Below are 20,739 nucleotides of genomic sequence, written 5' to 3' on the forward strand. Positions count from 1 at the left end.
AAACATGGTTTTTACTTCTCTGGAGAATCTCAGACTGTGGAACTAAGGAAGCTGCTACTTTTGATAAGTGGAGGAAGCAATGGCCTGTTAATCTTCCCTGTTATATCTGGGACTCTCTCTTCTGCTAAGGGATACTAAGCTTGGGATGGGAATTGGAGCATCTCTAGCAACTACGTTCCATTATAACTAATCAGGTTTTTCTTGCATGTCTGATCAGGCTGGCGGTGACAGTGAGGGACTGGCCTGTGAGGCTGAAGACTTCGTGTGTGACTACCACCTCAAAATGCTCAGCCTGTCCCAGGACCAGCAGAACCCCTCCTGTATCCAGTTCGACGACTCCAACTGGCAGATGCACCTAACCTCCCTGAAGCCTCTGGGCTTGAATGTGCTGCTCAACCTCTGCAATGCCAGTGTGACGGAGCGCCTATGCCGCTTCTCTGACCACCTCTGCAACATTGCCCTCCAGGAGACCCACAATGCCGTGCTGCCTGTCCATGTGCCCTGGGGGCTCTGTGAGTTTGCCAGGCTAATAGGTAAGGAAGAACCAAACAAGGAGACAGCTGAGAAACGGTAGCAAGCTTTCATGGTAGTCTTACTGAGCCAGCTGAATACTGGGAGAGTACCAGAATGGTACCTCTTTGTTAGTTGGAAAGCTGGAGTTCAGATCTGACTCTGATCTTTTCTCTTTGGGTCAATGCTCAGAGGTTTGACATCAGACTTGTTGCCAGTGTCATTGGAGAGTTCACCGCGGACAGGTTCAGACACGGTGCTACAGTCATTGAGTGACATTCATGGCTAAGAGTTTTCCCAGCCAACACAAGCTAAATTTGGTAAAGTTCTAGTTCAAATCCTTCAGTGTTATGGACAGCAGCAGTGCTGATGAAGAAGCTTTTTGCCCCACAGTGGATAAAGAATGACCAATAAGAACGGACAAATTGCTCCTCTGACGTCTTTGTCAGTGCGAATGTTTAGGCTTATGTGTATTACAGAGAAACTGGCAGTGGTTAGCCAGAAGTAATATGTAGCACTTCACATCTTCAGTACTTCATAATCCGCATCCCACTCTTGTGAGGTAGATAAGTATCCATGTCCCCATTTAAGAGTGAGGCACAGGAATGTTAAATGACTTGTCCTAGGTCACACAATGAGTCAGTGGCAGAGCCAGAATTAACATTTGAGAGTTTCTGACCTCTTGTCCTATGCTTGTTCTTCTAAATTGCTCTCCTCTTAAATGAATCAGGAGTGCTAAGGACTCCACTAATAATATCATCTGGCTCTTATATAGCACATCTCATCAGTAGATCTCAAAGCATTTTAGTGTATGCACATAGTAGAATGCAGGCAAGTCAGCTAGGTAAGCGTAACCTCTGTCGCCTGGCTGTTAGCACACACTGGGGCTACAGAATGTCACTGGCTTGGTTTCTGGTGGATGCTGCTGCTGGGAAGATATCAGAATGACTGCAGCCAGGGGATGGAGAGGAGCAGCAAAGTGAGATCTCCTCCATTTTACTTTGGGTTGTGTCTAATCTTTCTCCCCTTTACATTCATGTTTCAGGTTTCACACCCGGAGCCAAAGAGCTTTTCAAGCAGGAGAACCACTTGGCCCTGTACCGCCTGCCGACTGATGAGATGGTGAAGGAGACAGTACTGGGAAAACTCTCTTCCATCACCAAGAGGAGACCACCTTTGAGTCACATGATCAGCCTTTTTGTTAAGGACACCACCACCAGTAAGGCTGCCTCCCTTCTCTTGGGTATAGGTGTTGGATATAGTAGGGGAGGGGAAATGGAGTATTTTGCGAGTCTCAAAAACAGCCTAGGAATTGCCAGAGTAGAACAGACCAAGGCTCCCTCTAGACCAGAGGTGGGCAAACTATGGCCTGGGGACCACATCTGGCCCTCCAGATGTTTTAATCCAGCCCTCGAGCTCCCACTGGGAATTGGGGTCTGGGGCTTGCTCCGCTCCAGCGCTCCAACCAGGGAGCAGGGTCAGGGGCTTGCACCACTCCAAACGGCTCCTGGAAGCAGTGGCATGTCCCCACTCCAGCTCCTACGCATAGGGGCAGCCAGGGGGCTCCGCATGCTGCCTCCACCCCAAGCGCCACCCCTGCAGATCCCATTGGCTGGGAACTGCAGCCAATGGGAGCTGCAGGGGCAGTGCCTGTGCACAGAGCAGCGCTCAGAGCTGCCTGGACATGCCTCTGCATAGGAGCTGGAGAGGGGACATGCTGCTGTTTCTGGGAGCTGCTTGAGATCAGTGCCACCCAGAGCCTGACCCCCTCCCTGCTCTAACCCCCTGCCCCAGCCCTGATCCTTCTCCCGCCCTCTGAACCGCTCAGTCCCAGCCCGGAGCACCCTCCTGCACCCCCAACTCCTCATCCCCAACCCCACCCCAGAGCCTGCACCCCCTGCTGGAGCCCTCATGCCCTCCTGCACCCCAACTCCCAGTTTTCTGAGCATTCATGGCTTGCCATACAATTTCCATACCCAGATGTGGCCCTCGAGCCAAAAAGTTTGCCCACCCCTGCTCTAGACTGATATCCTGTGTCTACCTGCAGCCAATACCAACTGCTAAAGAGGAAGCTGTAAACTTCTTGGTAACACACGTCACTTGTGAGTTCAATCCTTGAGGGGGCCATTTAGGGATCTGGGGCAAAAATTGGGGATTGGTCCTGCTTCAAGCAGGGGGTTGGACTAGATGACCTCCTGAGGTCCCTTCCAACCCTAACCTTCTATGATTCTATGATTCTATGTTGGGAGGAATTTCTTCCTGACCCTAGTGTGTGACCAGCTCTTGCCCAGAAGCATGAGGATTGTGAATAACCTTTGTAATTTGGTTCTGGCTAATGTTATATCCAACGTATTAATGATCTTTTGTGTGTCTGTGTCCTGGAAAAGCAGAACAAGAGGAGTTTCCTGTTTGTCTATGCACAGACTTTGTTGTCCCAGTGAAATCAATACTGTACAGAGTTGAAAGTCCCTGGGAGTCCAGCAGTTAATGTCACACCTTGACCTGGGAAGATTTTTTTTATATTTGTTCCAGTTGCTGTCATCTTGTCTTTATAGGAAAGGCTTTGAAATGTGGTGGTCAGAGTTGACTGCTGGGATTCTCAATATAGGGAACTACCTTTAATTTTGCCTCATTCTAACTTCATTTTCTAAGTTTTAAAAGTTTTTTTTCCTAGAGGGTTCAGATATGCGCGTGTGTGTGTGTAACCGTAATAATGCTGTCTAGAATGAACTGTAAGAAGAAACTTAACAGTGAGGGTAATTAACCATTGGAATAATTTACTTAAGGATGTGGTAGATTGTTCATCACTTGAAGCCTTTAAATTAAGGTTGTATGGCTTTCTAAAATTACGCTCTAGGTCAACCAGAAATTATGAGCTTGGTGCAGGAATTACTGGGTGAAATTCTCTGGACTGTGTTATGCAGGGGGTCAGACTAGATCATAATGATTTAACTGGGAATTGGTCCTGCTTCGAGCAGGGGGTTGGACTAGATGACCTTCTGGGGTCCCTTCCAACCCTTATATTCTATGATTCTATGATTCTATGATAATGGCCCCTTTTGGCTTTAAAAATCTCGGAATGAATGTTTGAATCCATACACCATAATGAGACCTCTGTAAGGAAACCAAAGGTGGACTGGTAGTAAATTATGTACCCTGAGCAGAAATAGTACATAACCCATCTCTAGATTCCCTTGTCTTGTTTAGTGAAATATGTCCCTGTTAATCTGACATTTTTCACCCCAAATCCACAGTAACTGGAGGTGAGTAAGGATTCACATGCTTCTGGAGTGAAATGACCCAATGGCCTGTACTGCCTCCACCTTCCCTTGTTGTAGTTAAAAATCTTACTTTTTGCATAGTCTTATTTTGATTGCTGCACCAGTGCTGGAGGCTGGGATTGCTGCTGGGAACCTCTTGTTTAGGAAGAGTTTTAACACAAGCCCATATCCAGTGCAGAGAGTGAGCTGGCTCACTTGAGCAGACTCACTGCTGCTCAGTTAGCCTCTATCTCTAGCCCTAGAAGAAAATAGCATGAATTCAGTATTGACTACAGCCAGCCACCAGGAGCACCTCCTCTCCCACCCCCAGTACTGGTGGGAGCAGGGATTTTACCCAGTTTACTGCCAGGAGCCTAGTGAGGAGTCTCATGCTTTGTAAATCAGCGTAATTTGGCAGGGCATACATGTAAATACTGAACAGTCACAGTGTTTAATACCCATCCTTAGCCATTTCTAAACGATCCCACTGCTCATTAGCTAATAGCCATGTTCCCAGGTCAGGTTGTTAATTTACCTAGAGTTATAGCCTAGGGTTTGTTTAGTTGTTTCCTTGTGCCATGAGGCATCTGATCTGTATGTCTTTGTAGGTTCTATTTCTGGTCCCTGGAGAGGTTTGTGTAAGGCATAGGCTGTGAGTATTACATGGATGTTGATTTGTGGCTTAGGTGAGGATTGTAGGGGAAAAGCCAGAGTGAACAATGGCCCCTGGTTTAGCAGAATCCCATTTCTGTTACTAACCTTATGATTTACTAATCCCAGCTTTGGGCAGGTTTAGCTCACAGTGCCATCAATGACATTGGAATCAATGCCACCGCAGCACGGATTGGAGTGGTTCATGAACTGTGTCGCTGGCATTAACTTCTACAGAGTGCCAGCAGGGTGGGCTGTGCAAGGTGCTGTTGATGCTGAACAGAAACTATGTAGGATGGAAAGCAGAAGTGTAGCTGCTGATGTGTGTGTTCGCCCACCAGTTCCTACTCTGTATACCAGGCATGGACTTTGCAGGGGTCAGCTGGAATCTCCTGCCCTTTTGTTCACAGCAGAGGCTATCTGACCATACAGCCACTATGGTGAGGATATAAGGTTTTTACAGTAAAATTAACCCAAACCTCACACGAGCTGTCCATTGTGTTCCTCTAACAAGCAGTCTCTTTCACATTCTGCTCCTATTGCGTTCAGATGTTTGTTATGCTGATAAATTCAGCCTGTGGTGTCTATTTTTAGTACAAAGCAGAGAGCTGGTATGTTTTGGAAAATCCTCAAGTATCCATGAAGGTCCCCTGCCTGATTTGCATGAACAGATATTCTTGGCTCTTGACCTCATTGGGTAGCATGAGTGTCTGCACTCAGCAGCAATGCCTGCAAGAAGTCTTTGGACTCGCTTTTTGGAAGTCATTTTTTTCTCTCTTTAGATCAGCTTTGAAACCATTGGGGGCAGTCACAGAGCAGCTGGAGGAGGGAATCAAATTAACCTTGACAGTGAATGCTACGTGCATGTAATGTTAATGTTTCCACATGAGATAATGAGAGATAGGAACTCTGGAGGGAAGGCAGCCCCTCCATCCTTGACTTCTGATCTACCTACCATGCCCTGGTCTTGTACCAGATAAGTGAAAATCACGTGATGATCTGAGACACCCTGGAACACCCAGGCCCAGCAGGATGTGTTACAGGTTATTGTTCAGCCTTAAAGTATCGTAGAATTGGAAAAGATGGAAAGACCTAAAAGATCATGGACATTAAGGAATCTTGGCTCCTCTTCTGGTCAGTGTGAGGGGTTGTTCTCTGCAGTATGTCTTCTAGAGCTTTCGTCCAGCCTCGTTTTAAATGCCCCAGGCAATGACCGTTAATCACCCAACTTTTTCTGTGGAATAGTGATGATGATAATAATACCTCACTCTTATCCAGTGCTTTTTATCAGTAGATCTGAAAGTGCTTTACAAAGGAGGTCACTATCCTTATCTGAGGCACAGGGAGGTGAAGTGTCTTGCCAGGCCAGTGAATAGAACACCCAGGTCTCCTGAGTCCCAGTCCTATGCCCTTAACCTCTAGTCCATGCTGCCTCCAATCTAATAGACTCCAGTCTATTAACAGGCTTTCACTGTTAAATTATCCCCTGCTATTCAACTCAAATTTCTCTTTACTTAGTTTCATCTCATGACTCCATTACTCCTGGTTATACCCTGATTTGGAGGGGTACTGGATACAGAAGCAACCTGGTCCTCACTTTTCTGCAGGAGAAAGATCATTGCAGTGTAAGGGGAGAGGTACTGGAACTGGCTACCTGGTCCACAATTTACCACTAGCTCAGTTAACTTATAGCCAGGCAAAGAGCAGCATACATCATCTCCTCTTGAACAGTCTCTGTGGCTGACACATTCTTGACATGGCCAGTGGGGTTGTATTGGGCAGATCAGGATGTTCTGTCTTATTGTGGGATACTCTGTAGTTTTTAACTGTCAAACAAGCCATTGGAATTAAATCCCTTGGCTGGGAATGTACAGGTGAGACACCTACCCATTTTCCCCCTAGGCACTGAGCAGATGCTTTCTCACGGGACAGCTGACATCATTCTTGAGGCCTGCACAGACTTTTGGGATGGTGCTGATATCTACCCCCTCTCCGGCTCTGACAGGTGGGTGGCCTTACCTCATTGACATACAGGAGTTACTGGTTTAAAATTAATTACTGGAGAGAATTATGTTTATATTAAGGCTCCACATAACAATACTTTATAAGCTATTTATAAATGATAAATAGCTGTTATAAGCATGTTATAAATGTGAGTTGTCTGTAGTTGGTTATAAGCACATCGTTAAAAGGGGTTACATGGTTATAAGCAATCTATTGATCCGTTGGACTCTAACAATTTACCAACCCTTTATTAAGACTTTTGTTCATCATTTATAAACCCTTTATAATTTGTTTATAAATGGAACCTTACTGTAAAGTATGCCCAAGAATCCTAAGCAAGTTCAGTGATGGTAGCAATAGGATTTTGTTCGGTTATCTCTGGGAAGTCCTATATCTGCATACAAGGAGTGGTACATTCCAGCTATTAGTGATATCTTGCTGGGTTGGATTTGGTGCTCCCTATGCCATTATTGTCACCTTTTGTCATTTGACAGATCAGTCCTGATTTGTTTTGTTGGCCTGCATTACATTGTGCTAGTGTCTCTCGCTATTTTCAGGCATTAAGACCTGTTACTTTTTTGAATATTTCTTTTACGAGGCATTGATTAAAAACTCTGTGTTGAGTAGTTCTGGACCAGCCTAACTAATGTTACCACTACAAATTCAAAACAAGCATGGAATTTTAAGCTACTCCAATGACTGCGTGTTGACAATCTGCCTTTAAACGCAGCTGTTTGGAACTGCACCACTGGTGTACTATGATGGGGGGCTCTTTGTTCAACTTGCATTGGCTTTGTATCACTGCACCATGCAAATCTATATAATATTGTCAGGGTTCCGTTCTAGCTGCACCTCTCGTTCCTTTCTCTCTGAGTGCACGCCTTCCAGTTCTTAGGTCTTGAGCCTTTGCCTTCCGGGGTAGAATCCTGTGATGCTACAGCATCCTGTATGGGTGTGTGCCAACCATGATTGCTCAGCAGGTCCAACTGCATTCAGCTCTCTGCTGTTCTTTCCTTCAGGAGCTGTGACCAGTGATGAGTAGTGTGACCCAAAAGTCTTCTTAAAACAATGTATTGTTTAATCTTAACAGTGGAGCGCAGCGTAACATGAGAAATGGGTTTTTAAAACAATAAGTTGTCTGTATGCATATCTATCTGAGCTAAAAGCCTGGGTGGGCCTATCTTACCCCAGATCCCTCTGACCTCTGAAGTTTGGGTTCACATTTACTCAGAAGCCCTGTCTCTCCCTTGAGAAGTGTGTGTCTTTAAACCCCCATGAGTCCTCTGATCTCCCTGTGCCCCTGACAGGGGCTGAGATCTGCCTGGGGAAACCTGTTCAGTGAGGTCTGCATCACAGCCAATGGCTCCAGCATTGTCCACCCCCTGTTTGCTGATAAGTGTTATCTGGCCTATTGCCCTCTTCCTACTCACAAGTAAACAGCCTTGCTGGTGAATTAACCCAAAGTACTCATGCAAGGAACCCCTTGGCAATAATCAGACAACTGCATGACACATCTAGTGTTCATAAATGATCACAGGCAGCTCCAATTCCATCACAAATATGCTACATTAGTTTGTCTGTTCACCCGCTGTGTGGGTGCATCGCTGCCCCTTACAGGATGCTCAGACGCTCAGGTCTCCCTCTAGTGGCTGTAGCTCAAAGGATGCAAGCTATAAGGAATGGTCTCTTTAGACCAGTCTGCTGCAGTTTCCACGGTATGCATCTGATGAAGTGAGCTGTAGCTCACGAAAGCTCATGCTCAAATAAATTGGTTAGTCTCTAAGGTGCCACAAGTACTCCTTTTCTTTTTGCGAATACAGACTAACACGGCTGTTCCTCTGAAACCTGATCTCTGATCAGTGTTAGAAACAAACTTACAGGGAGTGGTCCAGGAAACTTGCATTGGTGATTTCCTCCAGCCCTGAGCTCCCAGAGGTTATACTGGTGTCAGAATGGCAGCATGCCTCTGATAGCTTTTGGTATTATCTTGTGTCTTCCATGTAGGAAGAAAGTGTTGGATTTCTACCAGCGAGCATGTCTCTCAGGCTATTGCTCTGCCTTTGCATACAAGCCAATGCACTGTGCCTTGTCCTCCCAGCTCAATGGCAAGTGCATAGAACTGGTGCAGGTCCCTGGACAGAATGCCATCTTCACATCCTGTGACCTTCCTGGGACTACACCCATCAAACAGAGCAGCAGAAGGAACAGCTGGAGTTCTGATGGTACGTCTCTCTCCTCCTCTTGTGGGATGTATTGCTGAGCTGGGTCTCTAGTTCCCAATCGGTCTAAAGCGGTAGCAGCTTTGCTCTCCAAAGCAGTGGTTGGAAATTGAGATCTAAGCATTCTCTTAAAGGGAAATAATTACTTATGCTGCTGGCAAGTGTATTTCTATCATAAAATTACCTAAATTTGTAAGACAATAGTTACACTTGAGGGTGGTCTAATTTATTAAAGCAGGGGACTGAGACTCAGGACTCTTTATGTTCTGTTCCTGACTTTGCATCTGTGCAGTCTTATGCAAGTTACTTATGATGGGTTTTTCAAAGGAGTCAGGAAGTGCCTAATTCCCTTTGATTCCTTTGGAAAACTGCGGCGCTAACCCCGATGTGCCTCAGTTCCCCATTCTGTAAAATGAGGTAACATGGCTTCACATGGGAGTTGGGAGGCATAATTAGCGATTATACAATGTTTCATTGTACAATTTCTCATGCTACACCAGGATCCCTTACTGTGTACCGCATCAAGGTCACGTTAATCACAGCCTGATCTGGTGAAGGAATCCTGTCAGTCTAAATCCTTAACAGGTCTTTCTGGAGCCACTACAGCGTCCCTAGAGAGAACTTGTTTGATCCAATTACTTGAGATCAACTCCCCTTCAGTTTCATGGCTGTCCACTTCCACCAGACACTTGCTGTGTTGTTTAAGCATAGTATGATGTACTTAAAATGCATATGTGTACATTATGCAGCACATGTACTGTGCCCTCCCCACCCCTTTCTTGTAACTGACTAGCATTCTTTGTTTTATTTTCTTCCTTCCCATGCTGTGTGTGTTTTTGCACTGTGTTCTCGGCTGTATGTTGGGGTGTTTGAAACTCCTTTGGTGACTGTGTGTGTTTGGGTAAATGGGTGTCTATCCACCTGTCCATCTGTACATGTGTGTCTGCATGTTTCTGTTCATATGGGTGCCTATCTCCACGTGGTCATGTCTCGTAATCTGTGTCTGTGTGTGCGCACACGTGTGGTTGTTTGTGTCTCAATGTGATTGCGTGTTGCTTGCATGTCTGAAGAAGGGATCGGGGAAGTGATGGAGAAGGAGGATTGTATTCAGGCTCTGAGTGGCCAGATCTTCATGGGAATGGTCTCGTCCCAGTACCAGGCCCGACTTGACATTGTCCGCCTCATTGATGGGCTGGTCAGTGCCTGTATTCGTTTTGTCTACTTTTCCCTGGAAGATGAGCTCAAGAGCAAGGTAGGCTACACCTCTGCTGTATCCCTTTCTGAACTTGCATGGCCCCTGCCTTGACTGACTGAAGAGTTCATCCCCATACAATCTGAGAGTAACCCTACCCAGCTGCCTAATAGGTCTCAGTGGCATATGCTTGTCAGGGGGCATCTGTAGGTACTGACCCCAAAGCACTGGTCCCTGCATCAGCTCTGTAAAATCTTGTGTGCTCTCCCCCAGGTCTTTGCTGAAAAGATGGGTCTTGAGACTGGCTGGAACTGCCACATATCCTTAACGCCCAACGGAGATGTGCCCGGGTCAGAGATTCCTCCCTCCAGCCCGAGCCATGCAGGTTCTTTGCATGATGACCTGAATCAGGGTGAGAGATTTTTCCCTCTAGGAAAGGTGGTTGTATGATTCAGAGGCAGGGTGTATCTGCCTGTAGCTAATGAATGTGGTGTATGGTAAGCAAGATAGGATGCTCCGGTTGCTGTGACTCTGTGGCTTCTCGCCACAGCTGCCAGTTAGGGGATGTGACTAGGTGGCTCCCACTGAAGGATGAAACCAGGAATCTGGTAAGGATGAGCTGTCCAGTTTCTCCCTTCAGCACATGTATAAAAGTACATAACACAGTGAAACCTACACTGATAACCCTGAAGAAAATACGCTACTGTGGTCTTAGGAAGCTACTCAAATGGTCCTCACTGTTTCCAAGACTGGCCTGTTTAACCCTGTACTTAATCTAGCCCTGACTTGTTAGACCTGTGAGACCAAACCTGAATGTGTGTGTGAGTACCGTGCAGTCATGGTAATTCTGGCACTCACGGGGCCATTTAGGAATCAAACTGCTGATTTGTGCACATGCTTACTGCAGTTGCATGCACAATCATGGGAGCTGGGTGCACGCACACTGTTGTGCACGTAACTATCATAATAGTGTATGCAATAGCCTACTGTGGAGTTGTGCATTGGCAGTTCCAGTTTTTGCTATAGCCTGGATGTAGTTGTTGAGGGCATGTTTGAGCCCAGGTTGACTGAGTGAGGCTTGCGCTGTGGGGCTAAAAATAGTAATGTAGGTGTTCCTACTCAGGCTGGAATTCAGGCTCTGGAACCTGGTGAGGGGCGTGGGTCTCAAAGCCAGAGCAGGAATGTCTACACTGCTATTTTTAGCCCCATAGCGCAAGCCTGAGTCAGTTGACCTAGGTTCTGAGACTCAATGTCGCAGAGTGGGTTTTTTTTGTTTTTTTTTGTTTTTGTTTTTTTTTTGCAGTGTTGGACTTATCCCGTGGGTCTGTCTCTTGACTGAAAGTTGCTCTTCTTCCTCACTTTAGATGTGATTTCTCCAGTCTCTCCCCAGAAGAGGAGAAAGGAAGCAGAGCCAGAAGAGCGATCATGTATCAAAAGATTAAAGAGACTAGGCTCATGCATCTGCCTCTGAGCAGATTAGTCATTTAAAAATATTTTATTTTAGGAAACAATTGAGTGGGATCTGACTGCAGCTAACCTAGAAAATCAGGGCTTGTGTTTTCAGGCTTCCACAGTTCCACGTGAAGGTGCTGTGTGTGTTGCAGGGGCATGTGGCTGGAAATGGTGCAGTGTAGACAGGGCTGTGCTTATTTTTACTGCTGCCTTTCTCTCCGCTTCAGTCTCTCGAGATGATGTGGAAGGCCTGCTGCTGATGGAAGAGGAAGGGCACTTGGATCTCATCAGCTTTCAGCCAACAGACAGCGATATCCCCAGCTTCTTGGAGGACTGCAACAGGGTGAGTGTATCTTTCCTTTTCCACACCACACTGACTCTCTGGTTAAGAACAACACCTCGGTGCTTTCCAGGAGCACCAGACTCAAGTAAGCCTTGTTTGTTAATTGGTTTGTGTTGTGTCTCTTGATTCTTCCCAGCTTCACATCAAGGATCCGCACAACCCCCAGCACTAAGTAGTTCAGTTTTGCCCCTTTGCAAGCTCTTCTTCCTTCTTCAGTGAGAAGGTTTAAGAGTGCTAGGTGATTAAGGAGTTGAGATGACCATACACAGAACTGCTCAGGAGGATGTGAGGAGAAACAAGGCTTGTCTCTTTCTGTCTGGATTCCCTACCCTTCCTCTTCCAAGTATATGTGAGGGGGAGTGGGTGGTGATCTGTGCTGGCAGAAAACACTTCTCCCCTCTCCCAATCTTGGGCAGAGCAGGCTGTCATAGCAGATCAATGACTTGGAAATGCTGCTCCTCTGCAGCAGAAGGCCTGATGGCTCTCATAAGTCTGGGAGATGGCACGTAGCTTCTATTGGCCTCGTAGAGACACAAATTTAAAACCACTCCTGTAGGCCGCTATTTAGAAAAAGAAAACTTATCTTCTTAAATTTCAGCAGAGTTGCGGATGAAATACCTCCCCCTTCTCCCCACCATCCCCCCCCCACCCCAACTCCCCACGCACTCACACACTAGGAGACAGCAGAGAGTCCCAAAGAGCTTGGCCTTCAGACATGCAAAAACTCGCATGGGGGAAGTCCCCTTCTCTCACTGGCTCAGTCTATATCCCCTTCCTCCCACTGGAGCCATTCCCCCTCATTCCTTTTTTCATGTTCATTTCTCCCTCCCGCTGCATCAAACAACCTCTCTCTCTCTTGCCCGGGAAGAGCTAGCTCTAGCTCTTCACTCAGTTGGTTTCCCTGGTCTGGCGTTCCAGGTTGAACTGAAGGATTCAGTCTCTTCCTAATGCAGTGTCTGAACTAGTGTTCTGGCTGGATGGTCAAACGCTAGTTAAATCCCTGACCACTGCTGGGTCATGCTGCACCTGCAAAGGGCAAATAGTAAATCATGGGGGAGAGCATGGGCCAATCAGCATGTGAACTGCAAAATAACACTTCAGCGGGAGCCTTGTTTTATACTCTCTTAGGAAAGCCAAGCTCTCTCCACAGTGGACAGACAGCAACTTATGCTCGATCCTGCAATCGCAGGAATCTTGCCCCACAGAGATCTGAGTGCAGGAGTTGGGGGGCTGTATTCACCACCTTGATATTAATTTACAATTTTCTCCTCCCATCTTAATCTCGCTCTTCTTTCTCTAAAGGCCAAACTTCCTCGAGGGATCCACCAGGTGAGACCTCACCTGCAGAACATTGACAACGTGCCTTTGCTGGTGCCCCTGTTTACCGATTGCACCTCAGAGAGTAAGTGACCGCTGGGCTGGGCCTGTCCCACACATCAGCTGCCAAACATTTCCAGATAGTTGCTGTGGGTCATGAGAGCATGGAGGGGTGGGGAGACCCTGTAGCAAACTGGGAGGGGAATTCTGGGTGAATGAGCCTCCATTGCAGTCTTATGTGCTGAGGGCCAGAGATCATTTCCTTACATGGCTCAGAAATCACTTCCTAGAAGTCATTTCCTACTATGGCAGGTGCTATTAGTGGACTACCTGACTGCCACTAGCTTTATGCATGACTTTGTTTATATCACTTCCCCTCTCAGTGCCTTAGTTCCTTCATCTGTAAAATGTGGATAAAGCTCCTTGTGAATGTGGGTAAAGTGACTCAATCTTGCATGAAAGTCTCTATAAAATCCTTATTTTAAATGATTTCCCAGACATTTTTTAACAAGGCCTTTGTGCTCCACGGCCAAGTCCGTGTTAATTGCAATCTCAAGGAACAGTGCCCCAGGCAGAAGAGGCAAAGGTTCAAATGGCACTGGAGCAGCTCTGGATCAGAATTCCACCCCTTCCCTCCACGGGCAGGTGCATAAGGTGCCAGGAGAACAGTTATTTCTTTCCAAAGGCATAGGCTGAGCTAGGATTGGATTGCATACCCCTGTCCTGAAATGACTAGACTGTTTAGTGAAGTGAGAGGATGATTTTTGCCTTCCCTTTATTGGAGGCTAGATCATAGAGCTTCCTGGTGGGGGAACACAGTGTGGGAAGAAGAGGGGTTTGTTTGGACAGTTAAAATAAGGCTTCTGAGATCTGTTCTGGAGGGTCTGTTCTTGATGTTGGTTTATAATTCATTGGGGAATTCCTAGTAAATGTGAGGGGCAATATCTTTTAACCTCAAATCATATATTTTTAAGGTCAAAAAGCTGATGGGCTTAGCCTTTGTTGTCTGAGGGACTCTGTTCCAAAGAGCAGTCTGGAGGTGTATTGATCTGGTAACCTTTAACAGGTTTGATTGTTTGTCTCCAGAAATGAAATCAGGGTGAGAGGAGATTTAAAATGCTGCTGTGCCAGGGTTTGTCCATGGTACGGTAAGGCATTAAGTCTCTCTTTGTCATTCTCTCGCAGCCATGTGCGAGATGATCAAGATCATGCAGGAGTATGGAGAGGTGACCTGCTGTCTGGGGAGCTCTGCGAACCTGCGGAACAGCTGCCTCTTCCTGCAGAGTGACATCAGGTGGGAAAGCCGGGTCTGAACTCCTCAAACTGGCTGGTGGTCAGCAACACAGCGCTGCACGTGTGTCTGAGGAAACAGCGGATTGCACTGCTCACAGTTGGTGTATTCCATTAGCACCAGCCTGTTTTTTCTTCCATGAGAGGTTTTTGAAACCACCTATCTTGGGGTGGGGTGATTGTCCATGTCTCCTGGCAATGATACTAGTCAATTTAATAGTGTATCTTAGTTTGTGGGAATAAATTATTTGGAACGGGAGTTGGACCCACTTTTTTAAAGGTATGTGTGGAAAGCACCTGACCTACACTATACAAGGCAGGCTCGTCTGTGGAAATTTCCATACTTGTGCACTTGGGAGATGTATGCTTACTTCTGCACATGTGTTTTACAAAAAACTGGGGAGCTTTCTGTGTAAATGCTGCAAAAATAGATGCATGTGCTCAGCTGGGTGTCTGCATATAAATGTTCTGTCTAAATTGAGGCCAGATTTCTGTGTGTTCCAGAGGATATATACATGTTAAATATTTGTTAGAGATCGAAGGGATACTTTTTAAAAAGAGCCTAAAGGACTTAGGAGCACACTGTTTTAAAAACTACAAATACAGGGTAAAATTTACTACCATCATTCTGAAAAATAATGATGTACCTTGTTTTTATATCAATTTTCTTGCCACACCAATTCCTTTCATGCAGATACCATAATGTCTCCAAGGTAAAATTACAACATTTTATCTACTCCTTTGTTTCTGTAAACTTGTTGTACCTGTGAGAGTCGTTTTTGGCAGCAGTGTATCGGTATTACTTCCTGTCTGCTTTGCGCAGGTTGGACATTTTATAGTATCAAGGATCATTTCAAAGAGTGCGCTTTGCATTACTTGTGCATTTTGCAGCCCATTGCATTACCAATGAATAGATTGGTATTACTTCTTGCACTGTTGATAAAAGATTGACCAAAGATTCCTCGAGCGTCAGGCTGTTAAACTGAGAGTGTAAGACTGCATTTGTCATTGGCTGATCTGCCTCCCATGATGATTAGTCAGATCAATTGTAGACTGAGGTCAAGATGTTTCAGAGTTGACAAGTGACCTTGAGTCATCACATGAGACCCCATCAAGGAGCCTGATTTTTATGAAGTGCTGGGCACCCATCTCTTACAACCCTGGGCCCTCAGATTGGGTCCCCAGAACTGAGGCACCCAAAATCCTGAGTCACTTCTGAAAATCTTGGTGTTAATTGAAAGAAGGTGGGACTTGTGCTCCAAAATCCATTAGGTGCTTTTGAAACTCTCACAGGGAGCCATAGGTGATGTATATTCACACATTACATATGCTGTGGATACATGTTGTGTACTTGATCTTTAGTGTAAGCACGGTTTTCTCCGCATGCGGTGGTGCCTTGCCTTACCATTGCACTGTTGTTTGTGCAGCATAGCGCTGGATCCCCTCTATCCATCCCGCTGCTCCTGGGAGACTTTTGGCTACGCCACAAGCACTAACATGACACAAGTCTCAGATGACCTTACACCCCTGCAGCTCTCAGGCCAGCTCAACAGCTTGCCCTGCTCCTTATCCTTCCACCAGGAAGAGAGCATCAGTATCATCCGACTTATAGAACAGGTGAGTCTGCTACATTCCCCCTTTGGTTCGCCGATGGTCTGTCTATTCATCCAAAATCACAGCCTGACTGTAAAGATTTCCAGTCCTAATAATCCTACCTGTCTGTCATGGAGAGCAAAGCAGGAGTCTTATGTGGCCATTTTAGCAGTGGTGCTGCCTCCCATTCAGCTTCTTCAGCCCCTTTGTGAACGACATCCATAGCACTCTCTGCTGATACCCAGCTTGGCCAGCATCAAAGAGATATTATTCTACCTGACTTCTCCCTTTCCAGTGAAGCATGTCAGACATGGGAGAGCCAGGCAGTCAGCATGAGAATGTCACAGCAAATAGTCTTGGGTCTATGGTGAGACCTTGAAGTGAGTTCTCTGACAGGTGTAAAAGCTCTGCTACTCAAAGATGCAGCAGGACAATGGGAGGAGGGAGTGCGTTGTGGCACCAGGATTCTGACTTTAGTAAAATGAGTAAGGAACGTGCTTATGGAGCTCTCCAGGCAGAAAAGCCTTTACTGCAAAGTTAGCATTAAACCTGGAAAGGCAAAGATGTTTGCAGAGGTTCAGGTTCAGTCTTAATTCTGCACCTCCACCCCTACCATCCTCCATAGCTGAGCTGGAGACCCTCTCCTCTCCTGTCCCACCATCCCCATACTAGCCAGAGACTCTGCCTCAACCACCCAAAATATTTCCTGGGGGGTCGAGGTCATCACTACATGGATGTTTCATGTGAAGTGAGTATAAGCTCCCTTTGGGCTCCTTGCTGCAGGTACCCTCCCAGTGATTGCCCTGTGGGGGCTTGTGCTTCCTTGCAGGCCAGGCATGCGACGTACGGGATCCGCAAGTGTTTCCTCTTCTTGCTGCAGTGCCAGCTGACTCTGGTGGTCATTCAGGTGAGCCCCCCGCCCTCGCGGGGTTTAGGGGAGGAAAGCTGGGGGTATGTGAGGATGTAGCCCAATTGGGTGGGTCAGCCTGGAAGGGTGGGGTCTGGCATTCTCCAGGGTTTACACATCTCCCATGGTTGGGACCCTGTGTATCCAATACACTTGTTTCAGTTACACGCATTGCTGATTGTTCATGAATAGGATTATGTTCACTCTTTGATGAGGGCAGTTACTATGCTAGCTATGATAAGACTCTGGTTGCTTCCTGGCCTAGACTGCCTCTCCACTGTAGGCAGGGTTTTAACTAACCTCTTGCCGGGGATGTTCTTTGGCCCCCTCTTGCCCTGTGTTTGTAGCCTGGGGACTTGGGTAGACACTGCTGTTCCCAGAGAAGACCGTCTCTAGCCTCTGCCACCATGCAGTCCAGAGCAGCAGGCAGGGCTTTGCAGCGCATCTCCAAAGTAATCCAGGCTCTGCAGAATCCAGCCTGTCCCTGCGCTTACCGGGGTGGGGCACAAGGTAAAGCAGGTGGGGGTGTGGTTGCTCTCCCAGTCCTCTTGCTGATCATGCCTTTCTCTGTGATGGTTCTTTGTTCAGTTCCTGTCCTGCCTGGTACAGCTGCCGCCCATTCTGAGCACCACGGACATCCTATGGCTCTCCTGTTTCTGTTACCCGCTGCTAAGGTGAGTGAGTCAAGGGCATCTCCCTGGATACTTTTCCCTTTGCTGTGGCTTTGCCATCTGTAAAATGGGGCTAATATCTGCCAGTGCCTCTCAAGGATATTGTGAGGGTTAACTAATGTCTGTAAAGGGCTTGTGAGCTCCTTGGCTGAAAGGAGAAATGTTGAGAGATTGTTAATGCTTGTCTGTGGTTTGACTTCGTTAGCCCTGCCCTTTGTTATGGAGCCCTTTTAACAGGTTTCCCCAGATGTTCACCTCAACGTGCTATCATACGTGAAAATTGCAAATGGCCTTGTCTATCCCAGGATTTCCTGTGTGCTAGTGACGCGTGTTGTCTAATGTGGTAAGGGCACGCCTTCCGCCTTAGTGTAGCTACATGCAGAGAGCAGTGGTGCTCATCTCGAGGAGCTGTCTTTGGGGGAGTTGGAGCCATAAAGTTCCGGAAAGCTGTTCTGGCACTATGCTGGGAGGTTTAGCATCACAGTCTCATGCGGCATGAGGTCACACTTTGATACGATAGTGTGAGATCAGGAAATTCTGGTATGGCTGTCTGGTGTGTGGCTGTGATTCTTCGGTGACAATGTTGCTCTGGCAGGGGCGATGGGATGGATGATCTAAGGGATGCTTTATTCATCTCTGACTTCAATGACCCTTTAAATATGCCCTCTCTCCTCCTGCGCTCATGAGTACTGCAAGGGGATGAGAGATGTTTCTTCTTTCTTCTCTTGCTCCTGTGAGCTAGGAGGCAAGAGGGTGTGTGTGTTCTTTATACCTCCAAGTTCCCCTCCTTGCTGATAGAAGGCAGGGAGATTTTACCTCTTCCAGTGTCCTTACAGCTTCCCTGGTGGCTGGGAAGGTTGGAGCTGCACTGTGTGTGGAGGGCACTCATGATCAGGCACAGCCAGAGGGGCTGCAGCTTGATTATCCCTGATATGGCCATGTATCCCAGTCACTCACCTGGAGGTTAGCTTGCCCATTGCCATTTGAACCTTTCACTTGCTGGATTGCTTCGGTATAGGGCTAAGAAAATAGAAATATACTGTCAGAGCATTTGGAGTTTAGCAAACCAAACGATGCTGTGTAAATGCCCTTTGTATGGGTGGGGGCCTGGCCGAGGTTTTCCATGCTAATGCTAGAGGCAGTGAGATTTGCTTCTCCTTTAGTTCAAGTGCTAGGGCTGCTATTTCGGATGACGTGATGTGTGGTTGGAGACACCATCGGGACTAACCTCTGTCTGTTTCCCCAGTGCGTCTCTTCTGGGCAAGCCCCCCCACAGCTCTGTCATGTCCATGGCAACTGGGAAAAATTTAACATCCATTCCTAAAAAGGTAGGAAGCGTGTTGGATGGGAACAGCTTGCACTTCCCACCCAAGGTTATCCAGGACTGGGGAGCAGTCACGGGAGGCTCAAGTGCTTTCCAGCTGCCCAGTTCGCAAGTTCTGACCTGTTGACTTGGCTCATATCATTGCCATCCTTTGATGGCGACAGGATGAAGGGAAGCCCTGGCAGCCATAGTCCTTTTTGGGGCTGCCAATGCCTTGGCTGGGTCCTGATGGTGCAGCCTCTTACTGCTGTCATCGAGGCTGGGGCAGAGAGATCCTTGCTGCATCTCAAGCTCATGAGTCTATTGTAGTGTCCCAAGAGCAGGGGAGACTGTAGAAAGCTGGGAGGAAAGGCTGAAATGGAGTAAATGCCTCTGATTCCAGGCCAGTCTCCTGAATGACTGACTGGCTTTTGCTGCTCCCTGTTCACAGACTCAGCATTACTTCCTGCTCTGCTTCCTTCTGAAATTCAGCCTGACCATCTGCTCCTGCCTTGTCTGCTTTGGGTTCACGCTGCACGAATCCTGCAAAGGGATGAACGCCACCAGCCTCAACCTCAGTGCCTGCTCCTCCATCATGGTGTATAGGTGAGGAACAGACACAGCACACACCTCATCCTGCCATCCTCCCACTTCCCCCAACTCCTTGCATTCCCTATGCGCCATCTTTGTTTTTCTCTGGGCTGCTTCCCTGCTCTTTCTCATGGACCCACTTTGCTGGAGCAGCCTCCCAGGTAGTGTATGTCAAATCCTCATCCTCCAAATAGCCCCCAACCCCCACCAGGTTCTTTGTCACTATCCCTGGGGCCTAGACTGTAAGCTCTCTGGGGCAGGGCCCTGACGGCATGTTTTGCCTGCTGTGTGGCCTGATGTACACTGAAGCTATCTAAATCCTACTGGTGCAGTGTGATCCTGGGTTTCCTGCCTCTGATTCCTAGAACTCCTACTCCCCTACATGGGGAGGAGGCTGGCTCTCCAGCTCCCTGTGCTCCCCATGCCCTACATTGGGAAGGGGCAGTCTCTTACTTCTTTCCCCCAGGGATCCAGGAGGAGGAGCCCATCCCTGTAACTATACGTGGGGAATGGAGGCAGCCTGAATCATTAAGCACACCTGTATCTTTGAGTTTTGTCCTAAGCAGTGACTCTCAGTGACCAATTTAATTTCCCAGCAATGCTGATGGTGCCCCTGACTGGTTTGGAGAGTTTTCCAACGCTCTCCTCTTAGCGCAGAAGCTCACAGCGGGTCTGATTGTTTTGCACACTGGTAAGTATCTGCTTCCAGTGGATTTTGGTCTCTGTACTATGGGGACTATACGCTTCCTTGGCTTGTATTAGCAGGAGTGTTGTAAGCAAGACTTGACAAGTAATTCTTCTACTCTACTCAGCACTGATAAGGCCTCAGCTGGAGTATTGTGTCCAGTTCTGGGCGCCACATTTCAGGAAAGATGTGGACGAACTGGAGAAAGTCCAGAGGAGAGCAATAAAAATGAGTAAAGGTCTAGAAAACATGACCTATGAAGAAAGATTGAAAAAATTGGGTTTGTTTAGTCTGGAGAAGAGAAGACTGAGAGGGGACACAATAACAGTTTTCAAGTACATAAAAGGTTGTTACAAGGAGGAGGGAGAAAAGTTCTCATTAACCTCTGAGGACAGGACAAGAAGCAATAGGCTTAAATTGCAGCCAGGGAGGTTTAGGCTGGAGATTAGGAAAAGCTTCCTGTCAGGGTAGTTAAGCACTGGAACAAATTGTCTAGGGAGGTTGTGGAACCTCCATCATTGGAGATTTTTAAGAACAGGTTAGACAAACACCTGCCAGGAATGGTCTCGCTATGTAGTCCTATCTTGAGTGCAGGGGACTAGACTGGATGACCTATTGAGGTCCCTTCCAGTCATACACTTCTGTGATTCAGTTTCAGCTTTCTCCCAAGCTTCTGACATGAGATGGTTGTGCTCCCTGTTAGAACAAGGGCAGCCCAACTGAGTGCTAAGTTAGTGTCCTGCCAGGAGCC

The 20,739-nt window shown here is 47.2% G+C and overlaps 1 protein-coding gene across 4 annotated transcripts in view; it reads left to right on the top strand.

Annotated features, from left to right (window-relative positions):
- TMEM94 (transmembrane protein 94) overlaps positions 1-20,739 on the top strand; it is a 97,068-nt gene that overhangs the window by 70,919 nt on the left and 5,410 nt on the right. For all 4 annotated transcript variants that reach the window (XM_048817500.2, XM_048817501.2, XM_048817502.2 and 1 more), the window contains 15 exons: positions 218-533; positions 1,556-1,729; positions 6,324-6,426; positions 8,430-8,647; positions 9,715-9,896; positions 10,110-10,248; positions 11,516-11,631; positions 12,934-13,033; positions 14,134-14,242; positions 15,666-15,855; positions 16,661-16,738; positions 17,327-17,412; positions 18,656-18,737; positions 19,164-19,318; positions 19,900-19,994. In XM_048817500.2, coding sequence (XP_048673457.1) covers positions 218-533; positions 1,556-1,729; positions 6,324-6,426; positions 8,430-8,647; positions 9,715-9,896; positions 10,110-10,248; positions 11,516-11,631; positions 12,934-13,033; positions 14,134-14,242; positions 15,666-15,855; positions 16,661-16,738; positions 17,327-17,412; positions 18,656-18,737; positions 19,164-19,318; positions 19,900-19,994 — 2,143 coding nt within the window. The remainder of the gene's footprint in view (positions 1-217; positions 534-1,555; positions 1,730-6,323; positions 6,427-8,429; positions 8,648-9,714; positions 9,897-10,109; positions 10,249-11,515; positions 11,632-12,933; positions 13,034-14,133; positions 14,243-15,665; positions 15,856-16,660; positions 16,739-17,326; positions 17,413-18,655; positions 18,738-19,163; positions 19,319-19,899; positions 19,995-20,739) is intronic.

This window comes from Caretta caretta, chromosome 14, assembly GCF_965140235.1.
Source record: "Caretta caretta isolate rCarCar2 chromosome 14, rCarCar1.hap1, whole genome shotgun sequence".
NCBI classification, from domain to species: Eukaryota; Metazoa; Chordata; order Testudines; family Cheloniidae; genus Caretta; species Caretta caretta.